The sequence below is a fragment of the Anolis sagrei genome, chromosome 12, assembly GCF_037176765.1.
Source record: "Anolis sagrei isolate rAnoSag1 chromosome 12, rAnoSag1.mat, whole genome shotgun sequence".
Lineage (NCBI taxonomy): Eukaryota > Metazoa > Chordata > Lepidosauria > Squamata > Dactyloidae > Anolis > Anolis sagrei.
The window spans coordinates 11,262,241-11,286,979 of record NC_090032.1 but is presented as its reverse complement, the minus strand read 5'-3'; the positions used below and the strand labels follow the sequence as shown (position 1 = coordinate 11,286,979).

Here is a 24,739-nt window from a genome sequence, read left to right as displayed (position 1 = left end):
GGGACCCTGAGACCCCACCAAAGAGGGATCGCTACTTTGGTAAGCTAGGAGAAGCCTGATTTCAGCCATTTTTATTTCCTTAAAAATTCAAATATGGAGGCAATCTGCCAAAATGGAGGCAATCCGCCATCTCGCGGATACGGGGGCCCCTGGGAGTTTCCGTATCCGCAGTTTGGAGGAACGCAGATTCGGCCTCCCCGTAATGCCAGGAAGGCATTCCGGGCAGGCCTGCAGTCTCCCGCAGCCTGGAAAAGCTTAGTTTCATCATGCATTGGGATAGTTTCAGTCAAGAAAGAGACACAAAGTATCAAGCTAGAGAGTTAAAAGTTGCAATTTCATTAATCTTTAGGGATTTGTTACAAAGTTGGGGCTTGGCAGGGAAGTGAAAGGAGAGCGCATACGGCTGTGTAGAGTCCCTGGTTGAGCTTGCTGTTGGGGCGCATTTCATCAGTTTGCCCCAATTTTAGCATCCAGGAACTGTGGAACTCCCTACTGCTGGCCATACCAGCTTGAAGGCAGGGGTCTGGGATGCCCTCGACAACAATCTTAGAATCATAGAATCATAGAATCAAAGAGTTGGAAGAGACCTCATGGGCCATCCAGTCCAACCCCATTCTGCCAAGAAGCAGGAATATTGCATTCAAATCACCCCTGACAAATGGCCATCCAGCCTCTGCTTAAAAGCTTCCAAAGAAGGAGCCTCCACCACACTCCGGGGCAGAGAGTTCCACTGCTGAACGGCTCTCACAGTCAGGAAGTTCTTCCTAATGTTCAGATGGAATCTCCTCTCTTGTAGTTTGAAGCCATTGTTCCGCGTCCTAGTCTCCAAGGAAGCAGAAAACAAGCTTGCTCCCTCCTCCCTGTGGCTTCCTCTCACATATTTATACATGGCTATCATATCCCCTCTCAGCCTTCTCTTCTTCAGGCTAAACATGCCCAGTTCCCTAAGCCGCTCCTCATAGGGCTTGTTCTCCAGACCCTTGATCATTTTAGTCGCTCTCCTCTGGACACATTCCAGCTTGTCAATATCTCTCTTGAATTGTGGTGCCCAGAATTGGACACAATATTCCAGATGTGGTCTAACCAAAGCAGAATAGAGGGGTAGCATTACTTCCTTAGATCTAGACACTATGCTCCTATTGATGCAGGCCAAAATCCCATTGGCTTTTTTTGCCGCCACATCACATTGTTGGCTCATGTTTAACTTGTTGTCCACGAGGACTCCAAGATCTTTTTCACACGTACTGCTCTCGAGCCAGGCATTGTCCCCCATTCTGTATCTTTGCATTTCATTTTTTCTGCCAAAGTGGAGTATCTTACATTTGTCACTGTTGAACTTCATTTTGTTAGTTTTGGCCCATCTCTCTAATCTGTCAAGATCGTTTTGAATTCTGCTCTTGTCCTCTGGACTATTGGCTATCCCTCCCAATTTGGTGTCGTCTGCAAACTTGATGATCCTGCCTTCTAGCCCTTCATCTAAGTCATTAATAAAGATGCTGAACAGGACCGGGCCCAGGACGGAACCCTGCGGCACTCCACTTGTCACTTCTTTCCAGGATGAAGAGGAAGCATTAGCATCTTGTTATTAATCTAATAATAATAATAATAATAATAATAATAATAATAGGGCTGGGCTGGGTGGTGCATGCAAGAGCAATAGGGACACTGCGGGAAGGTAGTCGAAATTAGGGCACAAGGAGCTGGCTCATCCTGTGCTTTGGCTGCCGCCGCCGTGATGCGCTCCACGCCCTGCAGGGCTTCAAAAGTGCACATGCTCATCCTGTGAGACGGGCAGGGTAATAATCACCTTTGGAATGCGATGCCACATCCCTCTTCCCGAACACACACACACAGACACACAAACACCCTCCCACTGGCTTCCTCCAACAGGTTGGTCCACTGCGAGGCATTTTGATGAGGTGGTTGCGGAGTTTGGGGCTCCCAGGAAGCCGAAAGTTGGCTTGGGTGCGGGGCGCTTTCTCAGAAGGTGGATCGCGGCCTGCGTTGTCGCTGGGAGGAACCAAAGCCTTTTGAGGTTGGAGTGAGACTTTCTGGGGTGGTGTTTCCCTTTTTTGGTGCCGCTGGATGTTTTCGTCGTTCCCAAAAGGAGCAAGCAGGGTTTGCTGTTTGGGTGAAAGTGGGCTTCCCTGGAGCTAGAACCCTAGAACCCTTCACGCCTGCTAAACTTTCCTTTCTGTGCTTCTTCTCCAGCCCACCTTTGAGGAAAGATGGTGAGAGAAACAGAATACTATGACCTGCTGGGGGTCAAGCCCTGCGCCACCATGGAGGAGCTCAAGCGGGCATATCGGCGGCTGGCATTGAGGTACCATCCAGACAAGAACCCCAGTGAAGGGGAGCGGGTAGGTGTAAAACAGTGGTTCTCAACCTTCCTGATGCCGCAACCCCTTAATACGGTTCCTCATGTTGTGGTGACCCCCAACCATAACATTATTTTTGTATTGTCAAAGGCTTTCATGGCTGGAATCACTCAGTTCTTGTGGGTTTTTTCGGGCTATATGGCCATGTTCTAGAGGCATTTCTCCTGACGTTTCGCCTGCATCTATGGCAAGCATCCTCAGAGGTGAGGTCTGCTGGAACTGGGAAAAAAGGGGTTTATATATCTGTATATATATATATATACCCTGGTCATTCCACAGATATATAAACCCATTTTCCTAGTTCCAACAGACCTCACTACCTCTGAGGATGCTTGCCATAGATGCAGGCGAAACGTCAGGAGAAATGCCTCTAGAACATGGCCATATAGCCCGAAAAAACCCACAGGAACTGAACATTATTTTTGTTGCTATTTCATAACTGTTGTGATTTGTAATGTAAATATCTGATATGCAGGATGTATTTTCATTCACTGGGCCAAATTTGGGGGAAAATACTCAAATTTGAATACTGGTGGGGTTGCAGGGGAGGATTGTTTTGTCATTTGAGAGTCCTAGTTGTTGGGATTTATAGTTCACTTACAATCAAATAGCATTCTGAACTCCACCAATGATGGAATTGAACCAAACTTGGCACACAGAACTCCCCTGACCAAGAGAAAATACTGGAAGGGTTTGATGAGCATTGACCTTGAAATTTGGAGTTGTAGTTCAGAGAGCACTATGGACTCAAACAGATCTGGACTAAACTTGGCACAAATACTCAGTATGGCCAAATGTGAACACTGGTGGAGTTTGGGGAAAATAGACCTTGCCACTTGGAAGTTGTCGCTGAGATTTATAGTTCAGCTACAATCAAAGAGCATTCTGAACTCCACCAATGATGGAATTGAACCAAACTTGGCACACAGAACACCCCTGACCAAGAGAAAATAGTGGAAGGGTTTGATGAGCATTGACCTTGAAATTTGGAGTTGTAGTTCAGAGAGCACTGTGGACTCAAACAGATCTGGACTAAACTTGGCGCAAATACTCAGTATGGTGGAGTTTGGGGAAAATAGACCTTGACATTTGGGAGTTGTTGTTGCTGAGATTTATAGTTAAGCTACAATCAAAGAGCATTCTGAACTCCACCAATGATGGAATTGAACCAGACTTGGCCCACAGAACTCCCATGACCAACAGAAAATACTGGAAAGGTCTGGTGGGCATTGACCTTGAGTTTGGAAGTTGTAGTTCACCTACATCCAGAGAGCGCTTTGGACTCAAACAATGATGGATCTGGACCAAACTTGGCACAAGTACTCAATATCCCCAAATGGGAATACTGGTGGTGTTTAGGGAAAATAGACCTTGACATTTGAGATTTGTAGTTGCTGAGATTTATAGTTCACCTACAATCAAAGAGCATTCTGAACTCCACCAACGATGCAATTGAACCAAACTTGGCACACAGAACTCCCGTGATCAACAGAAAATATTGGAAGGGTCTGGTGGGCATTGACCTTGAGTTTGGGAGTTGTAGTTCACCTACATCCAGAGAGCGCTTTGGACTCAAACAATGATGGATCTGGACCAAACTTGGCACAAGTACTCAATATCCCCAAATGGGAATACTGGTGGTGTTTAGGGAAAATAGATCTTGACATTTGAGATTTGTAGTTGCTGAGATTTATAGTTCACCTACAATCAAAGAGCATTCTGAACTCCACCAACGATGCAATTGAACCAAACTTGGCACACAGAATTCCCGTGATCAACAGAAAATATTGGAAGGGTCTGGTGGGCATTGACCTTGAGTTTTGGAGTAGTAGTTCACCTACATCCAGAGAGCACTATGGACTCAAACAATGATGGATCTGCACCAAACTTGGCACAAATACTCAATATCCCCAAATGGGAATACTGGTGGTGTTTAGGGAAAATAGACCTTGACATTTGAGATTTGTAGTTGCTGAGATGTATAGTTCACCTAATCAAAGAGCATTCTGAACCCCACCAACGATGCAATTGAACCAAACTTGGCACACAGAACTCCCATGACCAACAGAAAATACTGGAAAGGTCTGGTGGGCATTGACCTTGAGTTTGGGAGTTGTAGTTCACCTACATCCAGAGAGCACTATGGACTCAAACAATGATGGTTCTGGACCAAGCTTGGCACACATACTCAATATGCCCACTTGGCACACAGTTCTCCCATGACCAACAGAAAATACTGAAAAGGTCTGGTGGGCATTGACCTCGAATTTTGGAGTTGTAGTTCATTCTGAACTCTGACATCTCCTTACAACCCCTCCCTCCTGGGTCCCGGCTCCCAGGTTGAGAAACTCTGGTGTAAAGGATGGCTTCTGACTCCAGAAGCCGGAGATGAAAGGAGAAGCCTTTATCTTTGTCCTTTCTTATTTGTGTATCATTGTTATTCCACTGAAAGGCACTGAATGTTTCCCTATCTGTCTATGTTGTGATCCGCCCAATTTAATAACCTCCTATTTTCCCGATCCAGTTCAAACAGATCTCGCAGGCCTACGAGGTGCTGTCGGATCCCCAGAAAAGATCGGTCTATGACCGTGGCGGGGACAGAGCCATGAAGGAAGGAGGAGCCTCAGGCAGGGGTGGATTCAGGCCCCCCATGGACATCTTCAACCTGTTCTTCGGTGGAGGGTCTTCCACCCACGGACCCCGAGTGGAACGGAAAGGTATGTGGGGCAGAAGGCGGTGGATCAGTTCATATGTGGGATAAGCCTATGGGTTTTCCCTCCACTTTATCACATTTACTAAATTCCACTTAAAATCTGGGAAGCCACTGTTCTCATCACATTAGTTTGACTTCAAGTGTAGGATAGAGTATTCTTTGCGTATTTTAAGCGTGGGGCTCAGCATTCTTTTCAAACATTTCAGGAGATGGTTTGGAAGTGTGTTTTTGGTAATGATCTGGATGTTTTGCCAATTCTGTAATGTGATGGCATTTGTTGCTCCCAGGTTTGAAATGAAACGTTTCCCCAATTTGTGGGAGGAGCCAAAAGTACCCTTGTTAGGGAAAGTTCTGCCATTACCTTTTGCTCACCAAGTTTTTACTTTGTTGTTGTTGTTGTTGTTGTTAGAAACACAACAAAATGAGTTCACAGCAGACAAGATTATTTCTGCTGGCTATTATTATTATTATTATTATTATTATTATTATTATTATTATTATGCTATGTCTCCATGCTGTGCAGTTATAGTTTCCCAAAATCCATACCCTTCTCTGGCTGCATTTACACTATGTAATGCATGCCCTTGCACCCCACTTTAAATGTTATAGCACCATGCGATGGAGTCCTGGGAGTTATAGTTTCCCAAGGTCCATACCCTTCTCTGGGTGCATTTACACTATGGAATGAATGCTATTGGACCCCACTTTAATACCATAGCTCCATATTATGTGGTCCTGGGAGTTATAGTTTTCCAAGGTCCATACCCTTCTCTGGGTGCATTTACACTGTGGAATGAATGCTCTTCGACCCCTCTTTAAATACCATAGCTCCATACTATGGGGTCCTGTGAGTTATAGTTTCCCAAGGTCCATACCCTTCTCTGGGTGCATTTAAACTATGGAATGAATGCTCTTGCACCCCACTTTAAATGCGATGGAGTCCTCCTGGAAGTTATAGTTTTCCAAGGTCCATACCCTTCTCTGGGTGCATTTACACTATGGAATGAATGCCCTTGCACCCCACTTTAAATGCTATAGCTCCATGCAATTGAGTCCTCCTGGAAGTTATAGTTTTCCAAGGTCCATACCCTTCTCTGGGTGCATTTACACTATGGAATGAATGCCCTTGCACCCCACTTTAAATGCTATAGCTCCATACTATGCGGTCCTGGGAGTTATAGTTTTCCAAGGTCCATACCCTTCTCTGGGTGCATTTACACTATGGAATGAATGCCCTTGCACCCCACTTTAAATGTGATGGGGTCCTTCTGGAAGTTATAGTTTTCCAAGGTCCATACCCTTCTCTGGGTGCCTTTACACTATGGAATGAATGCTCTTGGACCCCACTTTAAATACCATAGCTCCATACTATGGGGTCCTGTGAGTTATAGTTTCCCAAGCTCGACCCCCTTTTTGGGGGGGCAGCAGAAAGAGGGGGGGAGGGAGAGAGGGCGGGAAAGGGAAAGGAAGAGGGAGAGTGCATCATAGCTTCCCCTCCTTCCCTCCCTGCTTCATTGCATCTGGAATTAAAGACATGTAACAGCTGACATTTCAAAGAGAGGAGGGCCCCCCCCCCACAAAGAACATGGGGGATGGATAGTGGGTGGTGCCTAGCGATTATAGTGTGATGGCAAATCTACTGAAAGAACGCTGAGTACAACTGAGTAACACGGATACATGTAACAGTGTGATGAAGCTGGGTTGTTGTAGGTTTTTTGGGCTATATGGCCATGTTCAGAGGTTCTGAGGATGCTTGCCATAGATGCAGGTGAAACATCAGGAGAGAGGGTGATTCTCCTCAAGGCTTTCTCTTCATCCTGGAATGAAGTGACGAGTGGAGTGCCGCAGGGATCCATCCTGATCCTGGTCCTGATCCTGATCAGGATCCTTACTAATGACTTACACAAAGGGTTAGAAGGCATGGTCATCAAGTTTGCAGATAGGACCAAATTTGGAGGGATAGCCAATACCCCAGAGGATAGGAGCAGAGTTCAAAACAATATTGACACATTAGAGAGATGATGGGCCAAAACTAACAAAATGAAGTTCAACAGGGACAAATGCAAGAGACTCCACTTAGGCAGAAAAAACGAAATGCAAAGATACAGAATGGGGGACAATGACTGGCTCGAGAGCAGTACGTGTGAAAAAGATCTTGGGAGTCCTTGTGGACAGCAAGTTAAACATGAGCCAGGAATGTGATGCGGTGGCAAAAAAAGCCAATGGGATTTTGGCCTGCATCAAGAGGAGTCTAATGTCTAGATTCAGGGAAGTCATGCTACCCATGCTCTATTTCATCTTGGTTAGACCACATGTGGAATACTGTGTCCAATTCTGGGCACCACAATGGAAGGGAGATGTTGACAAGCTGGAATGTGTCCAGAGGAGGGCAACTAAAATGATCAAGGGTCTGGAGAACAAGCCCTATAAGGAGCGGCTTAAGGAGCTGGGCATGTTTAGCCTGAAGAAGAGAAGCATAAGAGGAGGTGTGATAGCCGTGTATAAATATGTGAGAGGAAGCCACAGGGAGGAGGGAGCAAGCTTGTTTTCTGCTTCCCTGGAGACTAGGACACGAAACAATGGCTTCAAACTTCAAGAGAGGAGATTTCATCTGAACATGAGGAAGAACTTCCGTTCAGCAGTGGAACTCTCAAGCGTCCCCCATTTTGTATCTTTGCATATTTTTTTTTGCCTAAGTGGAGTATCTTGCATTTGTCCCTGTTGAACTTCATTTTGTTAGTTTTGGCCCATCTCTCCAATCTGTCAAGATTGTTTTGAATCCTGCTCCTGTCCTCTGGAGCATTGGCTATCCCTCCCAATTTGGTGTTATCTGCAAACTTGATGATCATGCCTTCTAGCCCTTCATTTAAGTCATTAATAAAGATGTTGAACAGGACCGGGCCCAGGATGGAACCCTGCGGATGGCACTTCGCTCGTCACTTCTTTCCAGGATGAAGAGGAGGGAGCAAACTGCCCTGTAGACTAGGACGCAATGGAGCAATGGCTTCAAACTACAAGAAAGGAGATGCCATCTGAACATTAGGAAGAACTTCCTGACTGTGAGAGCTGTTCAGCAGTGGAACTCTCTGCCCTGGAGTGTGGTGGAAGCTCCTTCTTTGGAGGCTTTGAAACAGAGGCTGGATGGCCATCTGTCGGGAGTGCTTTGAATGCAATTTTCCTGCTTTTTGCAGGGGGTTGGACTGGATGACCCATGAGGTCTCTTCCGACGCTATGATTCTATGATTTATCTTGGTCAGGAGTGTGGGCACGAGCCATGTCCCCTCAGGAGGCAGACTCAGTTCTCTTAGGAGAGCTATCTGTTTATTCATTTGTCCTCCTGCTGGTTGAATCATCTTATCCCGTGGGATGGTCACAGAATGCCCCAGGTCTTTGTGGCTTTTGGATAGTCTATAGACTCTCTGCCATATCAGCCTTAGCACTTGACTGAGCAAGGAAGCAGATGTGGAGAACGAGGCAGGTTGGTTGTGGCTGCTTGCATCTGGGACTCTTGGTTTGCCTCTTAGCAAAGGCATCAAAGGGATCATCTTTCGTCTCTGCCCTCCCTCTCGCTCTTCTCAGAGTCAGGATGTGACTTCCCTAATTGTGCCCAAATTCCAAAGGCTTCCATCATGGCTGCATCCTCTTCTCTCGCTCCACCTCCCGGGCAAGCTGTCAGCCAGCCAGTTGGCACACACTTTGCCCATGCTGAGTCAGATGCCACATTGACAGCCTGGAAAGTGCGGGGCCTCCTCGCCTTGGGGTGTGTGGCATGGCACACTTACCTGGTCACTTGACTTACCTGGCTAGACCTCACCGGACGGATCTGTTGAGGGAAGCAGTTTGACTCGGAAGCCCAAGGCGAGCCCTGAATTCTGGAGCATCCCAACTCTGTTGCACATACAACTGCATGGTGTGCGCATGTTGCAGGGCTGTGGAGGTTGCAAGAGATTGGTTGAGCTTCCCCTTGAGTGGGAATGATGGATACATGGGTTGTTGTCGGGCTATATGGCCATGTTCTAGAGGCATTCTCTCCTGACGTTTTGCCTGCATCTCTGGCAAGCATCCTCATGAAGTCGAACATGATGAAAAGACCCTTATCTTTGGACATTCTTTGCATGGACAATAGTAAAGGAAATCCTTTTGACTTCGGAGTTAGGATTTCTGTTTGGCAGACTTTTTAATCATATAACAATGGGGGGAATATGACCTTAGGAAAGTCTTCTTTTCCTCCAAGCCGTATTTCTTTCAAATCTTTCCACTAAGGACATTCACAAAAGTTTCCCCTTTGTGCCCTATCTGATTGTAAGAGGAAAACTCGGATTAAGCCATCAATGCTTATCACAGACCCATCTCAGGACAATAAAGTGGCTTCTCTGGAAGGCCAATCCCCGGACTCAATAAGCCTAAGGACATTAAATCTCCATAATCCACTCCAGAATGCATTGTCTCCCTTCATCCCGCCTCCCTCCCTTCCGATTCGCTGGAGCGCCGAGGCAGCAGGAGCCTCCTGATGCCTGGCTCGAGAGCAGTACGTGTGAAAAAGATCTTGGAGTCCTCATGGACAACAAGTTAAACATGAGCCAACAATGTGATGTGGCGGCAAAAAAAGCCAATGGGATTTTGGCCTGCATCAATAGGAGCATAGTGTCTAGATCTAAGGAAGTAATGCTACCCCTCTATTCTGCTTTGGTTAGACCACACCTGGAATATTGTGTCCAATTCTGGGCACCACAATTCAAGAGAGATATTGACAAGCTGGAATGTGTCCAGAGGAGGGCAACTAAAATGATCAAGGGTCTGTAGAACAAGCCCTATGAGGAGCAGCTTAGGGAACTGGTCATGTTTAGCCTGAAGAAGAGAAGGCTGAGAGGAGATATGATAGCCATGTATAAATATGTGAGAGGAAGCCACAGGGAGGAGGGAGCAAGCTTGTTTTCTGCTTCCTTGGAGACTAGGATGCGGAACAATGGCTTCAAACTACAAGAGAGGAGATTCCATCTGAACATTAAAAAGAACTCCTGACTGTGAGAGCCGTTCAGCAGTGGAACTCTCTGCCCTGGAGTGTGGTGGAGGCTCCTTCTTTGGAAGCTTTTAAGCAGAGGCTGGATGGCCATTTGTCAGGGGTGATTTGAATGCAATATTCCTGCTTCTTGGCAGGGGGTTGGACTGGATGGTCCAAGAGGTCTCTTCCAACTCTTTGATTCTATGATTCTATGATAAGTCTAAGGACATTAAAACTCCATAATCCACTCCAGAATGCATTGTCTCCCTTCATCCCACCTTCCTCCCTTCTGAGGGAGAGTCAAGGCAGCAGGAGCCACCTGATAGGCTCTGGTGCACCGCGAAAGCCCTGTGATTGGCCCTGATGCATGGGGAATGGCCAAGCCTCCTCCCAGCTGTTTGCGCGTCAGCCAATCCCCTTCGAGCTGGCCGGGAGGGGGGAGCGGGAATTTTGAAACTCACCACTCTGTATTTTCTATAAAAATGGCCTTTATTTCTGTAACCATATGCTCTGCTTGGCGAATGATTGCTGCATTGCATCCTTTTCAGCTGAATCGCAAATAAAACATCTCGGTGGCGTTTCTTTCAACTTTTTATTGGGAAAAATCAGGGATTGGGTGCTTCTCTCTGTCTCGCCAGGGTAACGAACTCTTTAAAGAGTCTGATTGGTCTCTGCCTCCTGGCAACTACCCCTAAATTCCTGCTCTATAACACTCAGAGGTAGTGAGGTGACAATACAATGATGGGTAAAGCAAGAACATCGCTATCCAAGAAGGAATTCTGCTCGTTCCTCAGAGATTTTTCTTTAGTCCCCATTGCAGAGATGGAAATACTGAAAATCCTGAGAAGTCTTCTTCCATTTGTGTTGTCGAAAGCTTTCATGGCCGGAATCACTGGGTTGCTGTGAGTTTTCCAGGCTGTCTGGCATTGTTCCTGCATTCTCTCCTGATATATATTCTTGAAGGCTTTCTTGGCCGGAATCACTGGGTTGTCGTGTGTGTTTCCGGGCTGTATGGCCATGTTCCAGAAGCACTCTCTCCTGATGTTTCACCTGTACCTATGGCAGTAATCCTCAGAGGTTGTGAGGTCTGTTGTCGAAGGCTTTCATGGCTGGAATCACTGGGTTGCTGTGAGTTTTCTGGGCGGTATGGCCATGTTCCAGAAGCATTCTCTCCTGACGTTTCACCCACACCTATGACAGGCATCCTCAGAGGTTGTGAGGTCTGTTGTCGAAGGCTTTCATGGCCGGAATCACTGGATTGTCATGTGTTTTCTGGGCTGTATGGCCATGTTCCAGAAGCATTCTCTCCTGACGTTTCACCCACACCTATGGTAGGCATCCTCAGAGGTTGTGAGGTCTGTTGTTGAAGGCTTTCATGGCCAGAATCACTGGGTTGCTGTGAGTTTTCTGGGCTGTATGGACATGTTCCAGAAGCATTCTCTCCTGGTGTTTCACCCACACCTATAGCAGGCATCCTCAGAGGTTGTGAGATCTGTTGTCAAAAGCTTTCATGGCCGGAATTACTGAGTTGTCATGTGTTTTCTGGGCTGTATGGCCATGTTCCAGAAGCATTCTCTCCTGGCGTTTCACCCACACCTATAGCAGGCATCCTCAGAGGTTGTGAGGTCTGTTGTCAAAAGCATTCATGGCCAGAATCACTGGGTTGCTGTGTTTTCTGGGCTGTATGGCCATGTTCCAGAAGCATTCTCTCCTGACGTTTCACCCACACCTATAGCAGGCATCCTCAGAGGTTGTGAGGTCTGTTGTCAAAGGCTTTGGCTGGAATCACTGGGTTGTCATGTGTTTTCTGGGCTGTATGGCCATGTTCCAGAAGCATTCTCTCCTGGCGTTTCACCCACACCTATAGCAGGCATCCTCAGAGGTTGTGAGGTCTGTAGTCAAAGGCTTTCATGTCCAGAATCACTGGGTTGCTGTGAGTTTTTTGGGCTGTCTAGCCATGTTCCAGAAGCATTCTCTCCTGGCGTTTCACCCACACCTATAGCAGGCATCCTCAGAGGTTGTGAGGTCTGTCGTCGAAGGCTTTCATGGCCAAAATCACTGGTTGTCATGTGTTTTCTGGGCTGCATGGCCATGTTCCAGAAGCATTCTCTCCTGACGTTTCACCCACACCTATGGCAGACATCCTCAGAGGTTGTGAGGTCTGTTGTCGAAGGCTTTCATGGCCGGAATCACTGGGTTGTCATGTGTTTTCTGGGCTGTATGGCCATGTTCCAGAAGCATTCTCTCCTGACGTTTCACCCACACCTATGGCAGGCATCCTCAGAGGTTTGAGGTCTGTTGGAAACTAGGAAAATAGGGTTTACATATCTCTGGAATGTCCAGGGTGGGAGAAAGAACTCTTGTCTGTTTGAGGTAGACGTGAATGTTTTCATTGGCCACCTTGATTACTATTTAATGGCCTGGCAGTTTCAGGTGTGATGTCTTACTGCTTGGGGGAATCCTTTGTTGAGGGGTGATTAGCTGTCCCTGATTGTTTCTTGCCTGGAGTTCCCCTGTTTTTGAGTGTTCCATATTTACTGTTAGTCCCTTTAGTCTCTCAACTAATCCTCTGTTGTGCCTTTAAAATATACAAATGGGGGGTGATGTATGTATCTATTTGTCTGTAACTGATTCAGATAGGATGGAGGCCAAGGGAGATTGTGATGGCTCTGCCAGCCCAGTTCTCGACTCACTGCCATTAGGTGCCCAGTGGAGAAATGACCAATCAGAGGGGATAGCTAGCTGCTAACTTGTGTGGGCCAGATAACTTCTATTGCTTCCTCCATTTGGTCTTCTTTTAGGCAGGACAGCTTTCCATCACTTGTTTGTCACCTTGGAGGAGCTGTATAAAGGCACCACTCGGAAGATCTCCATTCAGAAGAACGTCATCTGCAAAACCTGTGGCGGTGAGTGAACCCCTTCTATGCTGCCATATAAAATCCAGATTATCTCTTTTGAACTGGATTATATGGCAGTGTAGACTCATATAATCCAGTTCAAAACAGATAATACAGACTATCTGCTTTTGTTGAGATTAACTTCACAATTCAGCGGCAGATCAGTTGCACAACTACTGTGCAGTAGCTTCTTCCTGCACAGTATTTTCAGTCAACTGCTCCCACAGCCTGCAGCCATGCTGGAACCTTATACAGACACTTGAGCACGTGCCCGGCCATTGTCAGTTTTATCATTGTCTTTCCCCCAGTCTAGATGATATTACAAACTTACCACAGCATACAGTTATATCTTGTCTTAGCAAACAGGTTCTTTAATTACATATAGCCTTCAACGAACAACATCACAGAACAAGGAGAGATATACACTGTACACGACTTCCTTATATACAATTCTATTAGGCTTGGGTAACCACGGAAAAATTTGGTTCTAAACTCGTTTCGTTTTTAGGGGGGCCCTTGCGTTTCGTTTTTTTAAAGAATTCTGACATTTTCCTTTTAAAAAGTTCGAAATATACGAAATTTCGTAAAATGACGAATCGATTCGTTAATGGCGGACGCAATTGCACAATATGCTAAAAAACCCTCCAAATGGGACATGGGGAACTTCTGAAGCTTCCCTCTCCCTCTGTTGTTGACTGTTGGTGTGATAATTTATTTTTTATCACTGATAAAACAAACAACAACTATGAAACTTGCACCAGACATACGGAAATAATTACGAAACAATTACGAAACAATTTCGAAACAATTTTGAACCAATTATGAAACAATTACGAAACAATACGAAATAAATTGGAAAAATTGTTTCGATTTTTAATTACTCCTCACAGTAGTCCTGCATGGCTCAATATTGGATCGTAAGCTAATTTAAATACGAATTAATAACGAATTACGAAATTAACAAACGAAACCGCCCAATCCTAAATTCTATACAATTGCACATAGTAATCTCTGATTGGTTCCCAACTCATTAACTTAACTCAGACCCAGGATTACATCATTCACAATCACCTGGACTAGGCCAGAACACATTCCCCAAATGATTCCCTATATACAGTTAATGTATGACTCAGCATTTCCAATAGAAGCCCATTAGCAGTGCATGACTCAGCTATGTTACATGATAATACACTGTAAAAGCTTTGATTTTATGACAGTCTAGAAGGGGGCCTGGACACTCTGGGGAAGGGGTATTATTCTGGAAAGGCTGCCCCAATTCAATTCCCCTCAATTTAATCCTTGTAGTTTTGGGTGAGGTGCCTTCTGCTACTCTCAGCGGCGAAAGTTTGAAAGGAAGGCTAAGAAAATTATGTCAGAGTAGTGTTAGCAGCCCGCTGAATGTCTCAGACCCTTTTTCTCTCAGTGTGAGAAAAACTAAAAAAAAACACACGAATAAGTCCATTATTTTAAGTAGAAAAAAATAGTTCTATGCAATGTAGGTCAAAAACACAAAGCAAAACAGAAGAATTGTTCTCACCACAAACAATATCTCTGGTGAGTCTTCTTCTTTACATGACAAAGCAGAATAATACAGTCTCTCTACTTAGTTATCAGTAGAATGTCCTTATCTTGCCATAAACAAGCAGTTTCCTTGGCACTCCAAACTGCTTCAGTCTTCAGCTTCAGGATGCTGCGTAACCACACCCAGCAACAGCCAAAGGTTCTTGAGCTCAAAGGAGCCGTCAAGCTAAGCCAAATGCAAAGCTCAAGGCTTGCAAACCTTGTGCCTTGTTATATGCTGAAACAGATAACACAACCAATTAACTTGTGATAGCTGTAACAGAAAAGGTTCTGATCCTCCAAGTTACTTGTAAACCCCTAGTAGCAACACATTATCTGTGGAATAGATTCCCATTCTTTGGATTTGGATGGCCATTGAGTCCAGCTTGGTATTGCCATGTAAGGATCTTTGGAGTTGGGTGGCCACTGAGTCCAGCTTGGTATGGCTATGTAAGGATCTTTGGAGTTGGATGACCATCTTTGGAGTTGGATGGCCATTGAGTCCAGCTTGATGTTGCCATGTAAGAATCATTGGAGTTGGATGACCACTGAGTCCAGCTTGGTGTTGCCATGTAAGGATCTTTGGAGTTGGATGGCCACTGAGTCCAGCTTGGTGTTTCCATGAAAGGATCTTTGGAGTTGGATGACCACTGAGTCCAGCTTGGTGTTGCCATGTAAGGATCTTTGGAGTTGGGTGGCCATTGAGTCCAGCTTGGTATGGCCATGTAAGAGTCTTTGGAGTTGAAGTCCAGCTTGGTATTGCCATGTAAGGATCTTTGGATTTGGATAACCATTGAGTCCAGCTTGGTATGGCCATGTAAGGACCTTTGGAATTGGATGGCCATTGAGTCCAGCTTGGTGTTGCCATGTAAGGATCTTTGGAGTTGGATGGCCATTGAGTCCAGCTTGGTAATGCCATGGAAGGATCTTTGGATTTGGATGACAATTGAGTCCAGCTTGGTATGGCCATGTAAGAATCTTTGGAGTTGAAGTCCAGCTTGGTATTGCCATGTAAGGATCTTTGGAGTTGGATGACCATTGAGTCCAGCTTGGTATTGCCATGTAAGGATCTTTGGAGTTGGATGACCATTGAGTCCAGCTTGGTATGGCCATGTAAGCACCTTTGGAGTTGGATGGCCATTGAGTCCAGCTTGGTATTGCCATGTAAGGATCTTTGGAGTTGGAGGGCCATTGAGTCCAGCTTGGTATTGCCATGTAAGGATCTTTGGAGTTGGAGGACCATTGAGTCCAGCTTGGTATTGCCATGTAAGGATCTTTGGAGTTGGATGACCACTGAGTCCAGCTTGGTGTTGCCATGTAAGGATCTTTGGAGTTGGGTGGCCATTGAGTCCAGCTTGGTAGGGCCATATAAGGATCTTTGGAGTTGGGTGGCCATTGAGTCCAGCTTGGTATTGCTATGTAAGAATCTTTGGAGTTGAAGTCCAGCTTGGTGAAGTCCATGTAAGGATCTTTTGGAGTTGGAGAGCCATTGCGTCCAGCTTGGTATGGCCATGTAAGGACTTTTTGCAGTTGAAGGCCATTGAGTTCAGCTTGGTGTTGCCATGTGAGGATCCACAACTAAAACACTCCATAATCCAGTCTCCAAAGGAGTGTCCACCCTCTCCAACACCCTTACCACTTGTATGGTAGGATCTCCTCCTGAGTTGAGCTCTTGCTTCTTTTCCAGGCCGTGGAGGAAGAGAAGGACATGACCTGAGGTGCCCCAAGTGCCATGGCTCTGGCTTTGAGGTGATTCTTCACCGACTCGGCCCAAATATGATGCACCAAGTCCAGGCGGTGTGCTCACAGTGCTTTGGCCAAGGAGAATGGATGCAGCCCCTGGATCGTTGCCTCACTTGCAATGGCAGGAAGGTCATACGAGAGAAGAAGTTCCTGGACGTCTGTATAGAAAAAGGTGGGGAGCTTGGCCAGTCTTGAGATGGGAGCAGTTGGGCAACTGGTACAGAGATCCTTCTGAGAACTTCCTTTGGGTCCTGTTTTGCCCATCTCCACTTCTTGACTATTTCATTCAGACATATATATTTCCCTGTTTCCAGAATGTGGTGGCTGGTTTCAGGGGGCTTGACTTGATGATGCCATGCAACAGATGGGGTTCTGTGAGTTGGAGACCTCAGAGTTTGCAACCTTAGAGTCCTCTGGGGTTCTTTCAACCATTTCTCATGTACCTCTAATAACTCCTTCAACCAGGTATGGCGGACAGGCAGAAGATCACCTTCCCCAAGGAGGGCGACCAGGTTCCCGGCTTACATCCTGGAGACATTGTCGTTGTTCTGGACCAGAAGCATCACCCCGTCTTCCAGCGCCAGGGCAATGACCTGGTGATCAAGCGAGAGGTGACTTTGATGGATGCCCTCTGTGGCTGCAAGCTGGTCATCCAGACCTTGGACAGCAGGCGCATCCTCCTCTTCTCACGGCCAGGTGAGTGTGAGCCAAGAGGGATTGGAGACCATGTGTTAGTTTGGGACATGCAAAGACGGAAGTCCTTCTCTTCTAGAGGTGCCCAGCTGGCAGGGCAAGAAGTCCTCCATCAGCATGCCAATATTTTTGATCAGCTGGGGGACTTTGCTGTCACAAGGCTCCAATGGGTTGATGGAGGGGGTAAGAAACCCACTGCCTGCCTAATAGTTTGGGTGTGTCCTCTACTTTGCTAACACCTTTCCTTATCTCTCTTCCACAGGTACCATCATCAAGCCAGGGGACAGGAAGTGTGTTCCCAATGAAGGAATGCCTATCCACCACTGTCCCAACCAGAAGGGGAAGCTGATCATTGAATTCCAGGTACGGAGACCATACTTAAGAATGGCACACAGACCCAGGCTGGACATCAGAGGTGGTTCAGCAGAGATGCATAATAATAATGTGATACGAAATCCAGCATACAGATCTCGTTTGCTGTGATGTACTGTGTTTTTGTGTCAGAATAATAATAATAATAATAATAATAATAATAATAATAATTGGGGAATCTGAGCTGTTAGGCTAAAAAACAACCCTCATTTGGGGCAATTCCACCAAAAATATAGGAGAGTACCAGGAGTTGGAGCACCCGGTGGCGCAGTAGGTTTTAACTGCTGTACTTGCTAACCGAAAGGTCACAGGTTTGAATCCGGGAGCGGTGTGACCTCTCGCTGTTAACTCCAGCTTCTGCCAACCTAGCAGTTCAAAAACATGCAAATGTGAGTAGATCAATAAGTACTGCTTCAGCAGGAAGGTAACGGCGCTCCATACAGTCATGCCGGCCACATGACGTTGGAAGTGTCTCCGGACAGCACCGGCTCTTCGACTTAGAAATGGAGATGAGCGCGAACACCCAGAGTCGGACATGACTGGACTTAATGTCAGGGGAAAACCTTTACCTTTACCTACCACTTTGGTGGGAAGGTAATGGCACACCATGCAATCATGCTGGCTGCATGACCTTAGAGGTGTCTATGGACAATGCTGGCTGTTCAGCTTAGAAATGGACATGAGCACCAACCCCCAGATGGTCCAATTCCATCATTGACGTTCAGAATGCTCTTCTATTGTAGGTGAACTATAAATCCCAGCAACTGCAACTCCCAAATGACAAAATCAATCCCCCTTCCAACCCCACCAGTATTCAAATTTGGGCATATCAGGTATTTGTGCCAAATTTGGTCCAGTGAATGAAAATACATCCTGCATATCAGATATTTACATTACGATTCATAACAGTAGTAAAATTAGAGTTATGAAGTAGCAACAAAAATAATTTTACAGTTGGAGGTCCCCACAACATGAGGATCTGTATTAAGGGATTGCGGCATTAGGAAGGTTGAGAACCATTGCTCTAGACCAGTGGTTCTCAACCTTTCTAACACCAGGACCCCTAAATATGGTTCCTCATGTTGTGGTGACCCCCAACCATAAAATTATTCTTGTTGCTACTTTATAATTGTAATTTTACCACTTTTACAAATCGTAATGTAAATATCTGATATGAAGGATGTGTAGCCTGTTGTCGACCTTTGCAACCCGAAAGACAGTTGCATCTGTCAAGAAGGAAAAATTAGGTACCACCTTAAAGTGTGGGAAGGCTAAATTAACTGATTTATGAGGCCATAAAGAAGACTCCAGCAAAGCATTCCAGCAAGGAAGCATGCGGGGAATGCGGAAGTGCTTCATCAGCGTCGCAGATGGACGATGAAAGCAACAGCTCCCCTAGTGGCCAGAAAAAGTTAAATAGCCTCTGTCTATGTCTATGTCTGTATATGTTGTATATCAAAATTGGCATTGAATGTTTGCCATACACTGTAATCCGCCCTGAGTCCCCTGCGGAGTGAGAAGGGCGGAATATAAAAGCTGTAAATAAATAAATAATCGTTACAAATTCACGGAGGACCCCTCGCCTGCCTTGCACGCTTGCTGGATGGTGAGAGAGTGAGGCATGCGAGGTGGCTTTGCACGAGGCCAGGCCTCGTGTGAAGGAGCCTTCGCCTGGCCCGTGCCCTTGGGGTGGGGCCAACGGAGGTGGCCTCGCGACACGAAATGGCCAGGTGACCCCCCTTGGGGTCGTGACCCCCAGGTTGAGAACTGCTGCTCTAGACCAGTGGTTCTCAACCCTCCTAATTCTGCGACCCCTTAGTACAGGTCCTCATGTTGTGGTGACCCCCAACCATAAAGTTATTTTCGTTGCTACTTCATAACTCTAATTTTGCTACTATTATGAATTGTAATGTAAATATCTGATATGCAGGATGTATTTTCAGTCACTGGACCAAATTTGGGACAAATACCCGATATGCCCAAAATTTGAATACTGGTGGGGTTGGAGGTGATTGATTTTGTCATTTGGTAATGCTGGAGTTGCTGGGATTTATAGTTCACCTTAAATCAAAGAGCCTTCTGAACTCCATCAATGATGGAATTGAATCAAACATGGCACACTGAATTCCCATGACCAAGAGAAAATACTGAGAAGGTCTGGTGGACATTGACCTTGAGTTTTTGGAGTTGTAGTTCACCTACATCCAGAGAACACTGTGGACTCAAGCAATGATGGATCTGGATCAAACTTGGCACAAATACTCAATATGCCCAAATGTGAACACTGGTAGAGTTTGGAGAAAATAGACCTTGCCATTTGGGAGTTGTAGTTGCTGGGATTTATAGTTTATCCACAATGAAATAGCATTCTGAACCCCACCAACGATAGAATTGGACCAAACTTTCCACGCAGAACCCCCATGACCAACAGAAAATACTATGTTTTCTGATGGTCTTTGGCAACCTCTCTGACACCCCCTCGCGACCCCCAAAGGGGTCCCGACCCCCAGGTTGAGAAACATTGCTCTAGACTCAGGGGCGGCTCATCCATTAAGCGAAGTAAGCGGTCGCAGAACACTTTTTTTTTGCCAGGGGTGCAGAGGCGCTTCTGTAAATGCCCCTCGACCGCCACTTGAGGAGCGCCCCCTCAGCTCACAACAACCCTAGCAGTCCGGGGGGAGCCTCGGCTTTCTTGCCTCGCTGCCGGGCGATCCTCTTCCCAAAGGGGCCGGGCCCTTGAGCCTCGCCTGGCCCCTCTCGTTCCTGCTCCACCCTACCACCGGGTGCGCGAGCAGAGCCAGCGCTCAATCGTTCTCCGCGTTCAATCCCTTCCCCATGATCGGCTCCCTTTCCCGATCCCCTGGCGCTCCACTCGCCTCCTCTGGCCCGCATCTGGCCCGCTTCGGGTCTGGAGGCGTGTCTGAAGACCCCAGCGTGCACGCCAAAAGTCGCCTCTTCTCCTGACTTCTCTTCAGCCATTGGGACCAAGAGAGAGAGAGAGAGAGCCCCTCCAGCTGGAGGTATCTCCCACCTCCGCTCCCTCCTTTGTTTTCCGCCTACCTTCAGGAAAGGTGGGCATCTCCACCTCTCTCTCTCTCTCTCTCTCTCTCTCTCTCTCTCTCTTGGTCCCAATGGCTGAGGAGAAAGTCAGGAGAAGAGGTGACTTTTGGTGCACACACCGGGGTCTTCAGGCATGCCTCCGGACCCAAAGTGGGCCAGGCAAGGGAGCAAGTGCGGCAAGTGTAGTTACTGGGATGTATAGTTCACCTACAATCACAGAGCATTCTGAACTCCACCAATGATGGAATTGAACCAAATATGACACACAGAACTCCCACGACGAACAGAAAATATATATCAATGATTGGTTTGGGGGGGGGGGGCGCCAAAATACTGTTTGCTTACCTTTGAAAATTACCTAGGGCCACCTCTGTCTAGACTTTCCCCCCATTGACATATGTCTCTCCCCATTCGTCTCCCACTAGGTGAGGTTCCCGGAGCCTGGCTGGCTGCCGCCCCACCAACTGCGCCACTTGCAGACCTTCTTTCCGCCCCGCGAGGAGGTCGTAGCCACAGAAGACATGGAGGAGGCCGAGCTGCGCGAGTGTTTCTCCCAACCAGAGTTCGGCCACAGGCGCTTCCCGAGCGAGGCCTACCACGAGGATCAAAGCGAGGACCCCTTGCGCCACAACGTCCAGTGCCAGACGTCGTAGCGCCATGGACAGAACCACCCTGTGGTGGCCTTCTGGGGTTGGGGGGAGTGGGGAGGGAACAACTGTTGTGGGGAGCAGAAAGAGAGACTCTGAATCTAATAGGGTTGCCCTTCTTTCCTCAGCCAGAGAGTGTTTGGGGACTCCATCCCATCTGACGTCCATGATTTAGACCCTCTTCTCAAAGTCCGACTGCTCTCAGAATGTGTTCCCAAAGGCACAATGGGGTAACTTGACGGGAAAGGATTTGTCTTACTGGCAGAAGGCAATCCTTTGCATGCAAAGATTAGGAAAGTGGAAGGAGGGGTGAAAGAAGGGGCATTTGGGATGTGGTCCTCTAAGATTTGGGGGGCATAGTACAGCCCCAAGCCACTGCTGCCTCATCTCCAGACTTTTCTGTAGCTTCCACCTTTGGGGAAATTTCCCCAATCCTTTTGGAAGAGCCATAGGGTCTTGGAAGACACCTCACTCTACTTTCCCAGAGGGACTTGCAGGATCCGCGCTGACCCTCTTAGTCCTGATGCCATTCTGCATTGTGTTCCAAGTCTTACCTGCATCTGGATTGCTGTGAGTTTCCCGTGCTGTCTGGCCATGTTCCAGAAGCATTCTCTCCTGGCGTTTCACCTACATCTCTGGCAGGCATCCTCAGAGGTTGTGAGGTCAGTTGGAAACGAGGCAAGTGGGGTTTATACGAGGTTTGAATGAAAAGTAATGCCTCCACCTTCGTAACTCCTCAACAGATGGCAGTATTGGTATGCGGCAGGTACTGGCTTGTTCAGTAGACTCTCCTCTACAGTTTCACTTTGGCAGGAAGCCTTAGTTTTGAATGTTTGTGTTGTTAAAGTGCGAAGTATGGAACCCTACACAGACGGTTGGTCAATGTGACATAAGCAACGTGCAGTCATTGAATTCTTGACAGCAGAAGGTGTCACCTCAAAGGAGATTCATCAGAGAATGCAAGTTGTTTATGGTGATTGTGTTGATGTGAGTACTGTGCACCATGTCAGGATTATTTAGTTATGCATGTGTGTTTTTCAATGTGTTTCTATGTGCTTCAAGATGTATTTCAAGATGGATTCTATTCTGTTCTATTGTGTATAAGAAAACACAGTGCTGAGGCTGTGAAACTGTAACCTTGACAGAAATGAGATAACGTGTTCTCTATCTGGGAAGAAGAGGGAGGATCTGGTCTCAGCCAGAAGTCAGATAAGCAGATGTTCAGAGACTGTTGTTTGTGCCTAGTGGTTCCTGTCTGTTGCTTGCTGTGAATAGACGTGTATAGATGTACTTTATTTATTATTTATTATTTATTAATGCGCTTGTATACCGCTAATATCTCAGCCTAAATCGGCGACTCATTGCGGTTTACAACACTTAAAAAACAACAATATTCAGTTTAAAAGCATAAAACACATATACAATACAAATTATTGGGCCACCAATAACCATCCAATGCATCTCGTAACTGGAGTCGCAATCCAAATTCATCGTCTATTATTACCAGTCCTTTAGTCATCATAATTCGTTGCAAGGGATTAACCGAATGCTTGTTTAAACATCCATGTCTTCAATCTTTTCCGAAACACCATCAGCGAGGGGGCTGATCTTACCTCTATGGGGAGGGTGTTCCAAAGCCGACGGGCCACCACAGAAAAGGCCCTGTCTCTCATTCCCGCCAGCCGCACTTGTGAAGCCGGCGGGATAGAGAGCAGGGACTCCCCAGAAGATCTTAGGGTCCTGGTGGGCTGATAGGTTGAGATACGTTCGGATAGATAAGTTGGGCCAGAACCGTTTAGGGCTTTAAAGGCCAACGCCAGAACTTTGAATTGAGCCCGGTAGCAGATCGGCAGCCAGTGGAGCTGGTGCAGCAGAGGAGTTGTATGCTCCCTGCGCCCCACTCCTGTTAGTATCATGGCTGCCGCCCGTTGGACTAGTTGGAGCTTCCGGGCTGTCTTCAAAGGCAACCCCACGTAGAGAGCGTTGCAGTAGTCAAGACGGGATGTAACCAGAGCGTGGACTACCATGGCCAAGTCAGACTTCCCAAGGTACGGTCGCAGTTGGCGCACAAGTTTTAACTGTGCGAATGCTCCCCTGGTCACCGCCGAAACCTGGGGTTCCAGGCTCAGCGATGAGTCCAGGATCACACCCAAACTGCGAACCTGCGTCTTCAGGGGGAGTGCGACCCCATCCAGCACAGGCTGTAACCCTATACCCTGTTCGGCCTTGCGACTAACCAGGAGTACCTCTGTCTTGTCTGGATTCAATTTCAATTTGTTCGCCCCCATCCAGAACGTCACAGCGGCCAAGCTGTCGAGGTTCAGGACCTCGACAGCCTCCTTAGTAGCAGGTACTTAGTAAACTTAGTTTTCTGTTGTAACTGAAAGCTTGCAGAGTCCTGATTTCTGGAACACAGTGTCTGCTGATCTAGCAATCCTTCTGCTGGCAAAGCTTCAATACTCTGATACACCATTGGGCGAGTAAATTTAAAGATGTTGAGGTGGGAATATCTGGCTTGTGTGACAAACAAAGAGTTGGACGTCCTGTGACAGCAACCACCGAGTTTCACAAGCAAAAGGTTGACAGATTGATTCAGAACGATCGTCATATCACTCAGAAAGAAATTTCAAAATGGAACTGTAGAGGAAAGTCTACTGAACAAGCCAGTACCTGCCGCATACCAGTACTGCCATCTATTGAGGAGTTACAAAGGTGAAGGCATTACTTTTTATTCAACCCTCGTAGTTTTGGAAACCGTTGTGAGTCTTAGTACCTGGCCCTTAACCCGTCCTAAGGGAAGCAATGGGTCAATTTCACTCTCTTATCTGCTGCCCAAATTAGGCGTTGTTTTACCGTTTTTTGGGGGAGGGGGGTAATGTTTCTTTTTATGGAAAGATAGGGGTTGGATGCAGGGTTCCATGTCGTTAATTTATTTTCTGCGCCATTTCCCATGCTTGTATCTGGAATTAAAAGCAAGGACTGCCCCGTCTGCCCACATTTTTATTTGAGTACTAGCTTGTGTATCCGGCTTTGTATCCCAAAATGCATAAGGTTGTGGGTGAACTACAACTCCCATCATGCCAGGCTAACCCCAAAAAACCCCAGCAGTACTTAAAGTTCATTTTGTGCAAATTTGCTCTAGATGCATCCTCGGTAGAGTTCGCCTTGCTCTCTGGCTGCAGGGTAAACTACAACTCCCACTATGCTGAGTCAGTCCCCTCAAACCTCTCCTGTAGATTGAGTTAGTCATGGGGGTGTCTGTATGTGCCAAGTTTGGTCCAGGTCCATCGTGAGTGGAGGAGGTCAGTTTCTCTGGTCGTTGGTGAACTACAACTCCTAGAAAGGAAGGTCAGTTCCCCCCAAAACCCTCCAGTAATCAAATTTCAACATATCAGGATGTGTACCAAGGATGAGGTGAGCGCCCGCTGTTAGCCCCAGCTCCTGCCAACCCAGCAGTTCGAAAACATGCAAATGTGAACCACAACTCCTATAAAGAGAAAAAAATAGAAGTGCAAAGAAGCCAGAATTGATGTCCAAAGAACTTCTAACTGTGCTAAAACACAAAAGAGACATGCACAAGAAGTGGAAAAAGGGAGAAATCACCTAAGAAGAATTCAAACAAATAGCCAACACCTGTAGGGAAAAGGTCCACAAGGCTAAAGAACAAAATGAGC

General features: G+C 46.7%; 1 protein-coding gene across 4 annotated transcripts; it reads left to right on the top strand.

The window, feature by feature from the left end:
• The first annotated feature begins 1,792 nt into the window (after positions 1-1,792).
• LOC132764296 (dnaJ homolog subfamily A member 1-like) lies at positions 1,793-23,823 on the top strand. 4 transcript variants are annotated; one of them, XR_010910384.1, is made up of 9 exons: positions 1,793-1,890; positions 2,212-2,360; positions 4,903-5,095; positions 12,895-12,999; positions 16,238-16,465; positions 16,759-16,989; positions 17,249-17,349; positions 20,844-22,352; positions 23,416-23,823. XR_010910384.1 is itself a non-coding variant. In XM_067472430.1 (7 exons), exons 1-7 carry the CDS (start codon positions 2,229-2,231, stop codon positions 21,069-21,071), a joined length of 1,218 nt encoding a protein of 405 aa, XP_067328531.1. In that variant the 5' UTR covers positions 1,912-2,228; the 3' UTR covers positions 21,072-23,370. The 4 variants fall into 4 exon arrangements, 1 of the variants encoding a protein (XP_067328531.1); XR_010910382.1 differs by lacking the exon at positions 1,793-1,890 and adding an exon at positions 1,912-2,035; XR_010910383.1 differs by lacking the exon at positions 1,793-1,890 and adding an exon at positions 1,912-2,118.
• The last annotated feature ends 916 nt before the right edge of the window (positions 23,824-24,739 follow it).

Coding starts and splice junctions, on each gene's coding strand:
- LOC132764296 (XM_067472430.1), top strand. CDS start 2,229: ATGGTGAGAGAAACAGAATACTATGACCTGCTGGGGGTCAAGCCCTGC. Junction 13,000..16,237: donor CATCTGCAAAACCTGTGGCG/GTGAGTGAACCC, acceptor CTTCTTTTCCAG/GCCGTGGAGGAAGAGAAGGA. Junction 17,350..20,843: donor AGCTGATCATTGAATTCCAG/GTACGGAGACCA, acceptor GTCTCCCACTAG/GTGAGGTTCCCGGAGCCTGG.